At 47.1% G+C, this 3,964-nt stretch overlaps 1 protein-coding gene across 1 annotated transcript in view; it reads right to left on the bottom strand.

The window, feature by feature from the left end:
- Positions 1-2,415: 2,415 nt before the first annotated feature.
- The window catches only part of CLEC3B (C-type lectin domain family 3, member B), a 1,815-nt gene continuing 266 nt past the window's right edge, over positions 2,416-3,964 (bottom strand). Inside the window, exon 2 of the mRNA XM_010185764.1 lies at positions 2,416-2,827. Coding sequence (XP_010184066.1) covers positions 2,427-2,827 — 401 coding nt within the window. The 3' untranslated portion in view covers positions 2,416-2,426. The remainder of the gene's footprint in view (positions 2,828-3,964) is intronic.

Genomic DNA, 3,964 nt, shown 5'->3' with positions numbered 1-3,964 from the left:
GTGCCCCTCTTTAGTTTCTGGGCTCCCAAAGAAAGCCCTCTGTTTATTTCTCTGACCACACATTTGTGTTTTAAGACCTTGTGGTTTATGACCAGTCAGGGTCAAAGCCAGCAATGCTGCCGGCTTTTGCTGCTTTGCATTCATCTGTACCTCAAAACATGGAGGGATCATCTGCCAAGGGAACTAGAGGGTTTATATTGAGGCAAGCTGGCTTGTGGGATGTAACTTAAAGCAAAGAGCCTTGGAAATATTCAGGATCAGGGCCCAGAATCTGCAAAGGACAGAAGTTGAAATCTCCCAGACTGGTTTGGAGGTGCTGGGGATTGTGGTGATGGCTTCTTCATGTATGGTCTTCTTTTCTTTGTGGGATGCTGAGGAGGAGGACGATGAGGAGAGAGAAATCGTCACCACCTCAGGAAGGGAAGGAGAGGGATGCTTGGTGCCGCTGCAGCTCTGCTCATTGCAGAGGAGGTGGGAGGCAGCCTGGGAGGTGCTGGCTCCATGCTTGGACCTGAGGTGCCACCTCCCCCGGCATTGCTACCACTGCCAAACGGGGATGAGGGAAGGACTTCTGGGTTGGCTTGTATTTTGGAGTGACATTTCCCAGCAGCAAGAGTTGGGGAGAAGGAAGTTGTGTTTGCCTATAAAAGGATTCCTTGCCTGTATCCTGCATGTGGCATGTGACTGGAATGATAAGTGGGAGGTGGTGTGTGGAAATCCTATAAACCACGTCTCAGGGTGGGAGGCTCTTGCTTTCTGCTTTTCCCCTCTGTCTTTGATATCCCTGACCCTCTGACAAGTCCCTGGAGCTGCTCTGAAGAGAAATGCAAGGAGAAGAAAGCACTCTAATCACATTGGCGCAACTCCATTCCTTCAGCAAGCTATATATATTTTTATTTTATAGTAATTTGAACAGCTGAGAGTTTGGCAATAGTGACAACCTTGGAAGCGTGCACTCTGCATTTGTGTGTGTGTGTGTGTGTGTGTTTTGATCCCTCCAGCTTGACTATCCCATTCAACGTCTTGGAATACCCACCACCGTGCTGGTTTTAAGCAAGGCAGCAAACTGAAATACCTCTCCCATGGGCTTCCCAAGAGCATCATGTCTTGACACCCCCAACCTGGTAGTGCAGGAGACGTAACCTGAACTGGAGGGGTTATTACCAAGCTGCAAAGAACTGCAGATACCTTTCAGCCAACAGCCAGCAAATCAGTGTCAGCAAAGCTTTATTAAGCTGTCAAGGTGACCTGCACTTCTCTCCCATCGTTGTTGTTTATTTAAATTTTTTTATTTTCTTTAAACCTTTTCTCAGCCAAAAGAATTACTGAGGCCAGGCCTTCAGCTGGCCATGATTTTATTGGCATAAACAGTGCTCAGCAGATTTATGTTTACTGAGGACTGTGCCTGGACCAACAAAGACTGGAATATTTCAGCCTGCTTTCCATCACTAAAATAGGTCAGATAATTCCTAAAGCTGTTAAAGTGAGTTGTCCTGGTGTTCATTTTCAACAGGCAGGGTTGTTTCTGTTATTTACCTAATACTTTCATCTTCTATTTCCAATAATATATTCTACTGACTATGCTGTAAGTCATCACTGCTTCTGCCATGATGCTGGAGAATAAGTAAAGATTCTGATGGGATTTTTAAAAAAAGATTTGGCAGCTGGTCTAGCTCTCCCCCTGAAATCAGTGAAACATTGCTTCTGACTGATGAGACAAGAACCAACCAAACAGGGGATGCTTCTGAAAAGGCTGACCTCCTTCTCAGTAAGTCGACCCAAGCCTGTTACTTGTTAATTAATTCCTGCACATAGTTGGACAACCCATTGAGCACCTGCTACTTGGCCAATAAGCCAAATTGCATCTCCCAAGGCCAAGCAGGAGTAGCTCCCTCTACTCAGTGAGATGAGACTTTGGTCCCCAGTAGCCTGAAGCAGAGTACTGTGAGGGATAAGGAGGAGCTCAAGCCCATGTGTCTTGCTGCCAGAGCTTATAGGGGGAAAAAAAACAGGACAAGAAAGTAGGAACGAGCTTTGGTGGTGTCCCATTGAAGCTCAGCAAGATGGGAAAGGACATTGCAGAGCAGCAGCCTCAAGCAGCCGAAGCAGCTGTTTGCAAGGCCTGGCTGCTGCACTGGTTCTTTGCCCAAACAACTGAGCTGTCCTAGAAAATTCCCTGTGTAAAAAAATATATATCTATAAATCGTGCCTTAGTGAGAATGATGCAGCTGCTAACAGGGCTGAATGTGGCCAGACAGAATGCTCTAACGCTCGCTAATCCAAGGCTGAGCCGTGACAACTTCCTTTGCAAAGAGTGACTCTACTTGAATGTGTGCGTGCGTATGTATGTAGATGTACACGTGCATATAGCTTTATGATGCTGCTGCCAAAAGGTGAGGCCCAGGTTTTGGGAGCCTCTCCCGCCGCTACACGATCATAAACTGGCAGACATAGGGCAGCTGCTCTCTGCACTTCTTGTCGAACCACTTGCCCACTGCTGCCCCCGACAAGGCCGCGCAGTTTTCCAGCTTGCCACCATCGGGCTGGGTGGTGATTTCAGTCTCCCAGTTCTTGTAGCGGATGGGGGTGCCCGTCATATCAACCCACTTGCCCTCTGCCGCCATGTCGTTGAGGCCCAGCCAGATCTCCACCTCAGAGCCGATGCTCTTGCGCATGTAGTCGTAGAGGGCGTCGTTCTCATCCCCATTTTGGGGAGTGCTGAGTGTGCCGCCCTGTGAGATGCAGTTTTCGCTGGCCTCGTGGTACGTCTTGGTCTCCGAAAATGCAAGAAAGCATTTTAGGTGAATTTTGGTGCCTTTCAGGCAAACTGAGAGGTTACCACACAAACAGAACAAAAAAAGACAGAAAGGGAATTGCTTTTAAAACTGGCATTCAGGAAGAGGTGGCAGCAGCAGCAAACGCAGCGGCCAAACTACAAACTTCATTTCTTAGGCTGCACAGCGCCCAGGAGCCCCTCTCCCTCCTACACAAGGCACAGCTGCCAGGATATGCCCTCCCCATCTGCAAATTGTCAGGAAAAACAGACCTCAGGGCACCCCTGTCATCCTCCTGGGGTGTGCCTCTGCCAGAGCAAAGTCACAACATGGTCCCTTTGCCCCTTCCCCTGCTCTTGCCCTTCTCCAGCTGCTGCCATGCTTCCTCTGGTGAGTTTGTAGGAGATAAAGTTTGTGATGGGTGCTGCCAGGTGTTGGAGTGTTTTGGAAACAAGTCTGCAATTGCAATTCAATCATCTTAATTATGCAAGCAGGAGAAAAATGTCTTTTTTAATAGGCTTTGAGCAGAAGTGTTGCACTTGCATAGTTTGAGGTCTTCAGGAGACATTTCTACTTGCCTCTCATTTTATTGTTAAGAATAGCAATTTATTTGAATTTTTTTTAAGTTCTAAATCCTGAGAATGCAGAGTACTGTAGCCAAACAATAACTAATCAGAGCCATGCATTAGTATCGAAACCAATGAATGTGAGTTTGAAACTACAGCCCTGATTTTGCTTGTGTTCCTTTTCTTTCAAGGAGAAAATTCTCCTTAACTTGCATTTTCATGTAATTTCTGTTTCGTGTTCTGCAAATCCCTCTCCTATTGAGTTTGCACAGAATAATTGTGGAGCATGGCTGGAAGATGGGCATTTTAGGACTGTCCTCTGTATGTGTTCAATGAAGCACGGTAGGACTGACCTCCATGAGGTTCCCTGGGTGATACCATGTATAAGAGACCAGGAACCACTTCACTGGGGTTCAGTCAAAAGAGTAAGCTACATTGGCTGAAGTACAGGCCCATCCCTCTGATTCATAAAGGAAAACGAACATCTGGCTTAGCGCCATAGAAATGTCCACAGCTTTACATAGGGGAAGCTCTAGCACATAAAGCACATACGTTGCACAACTCATGTCATTAACTGCTTGAGGAGCTTCATCTGCCCGGAGGGACTGCAGCGAGCCCACACTT

This window comes from Mesitornis unicolor, unplaced genomic scaffold (assembly GCF_000695765.1).
Source record: "Mesitornis unicolor isolate BGI_N332 unplaced genomic scaffold, ASM69576v1 scaffold49185, whole genome shotgun sequence".
Classification (NCBI taxonomy): domain Eukaryota; kingdom Metazoa; phylum Chordata; class Aves; order Mesitornithiformes; family Mesitornithidae; genus Mesitornis; species Mesitornis unicolor.
The sequence above is the reverse complement of the archived record's forward strand: the minus strand, read 5'-3'. Positions and strand labels throughout refer to the sequence as shown.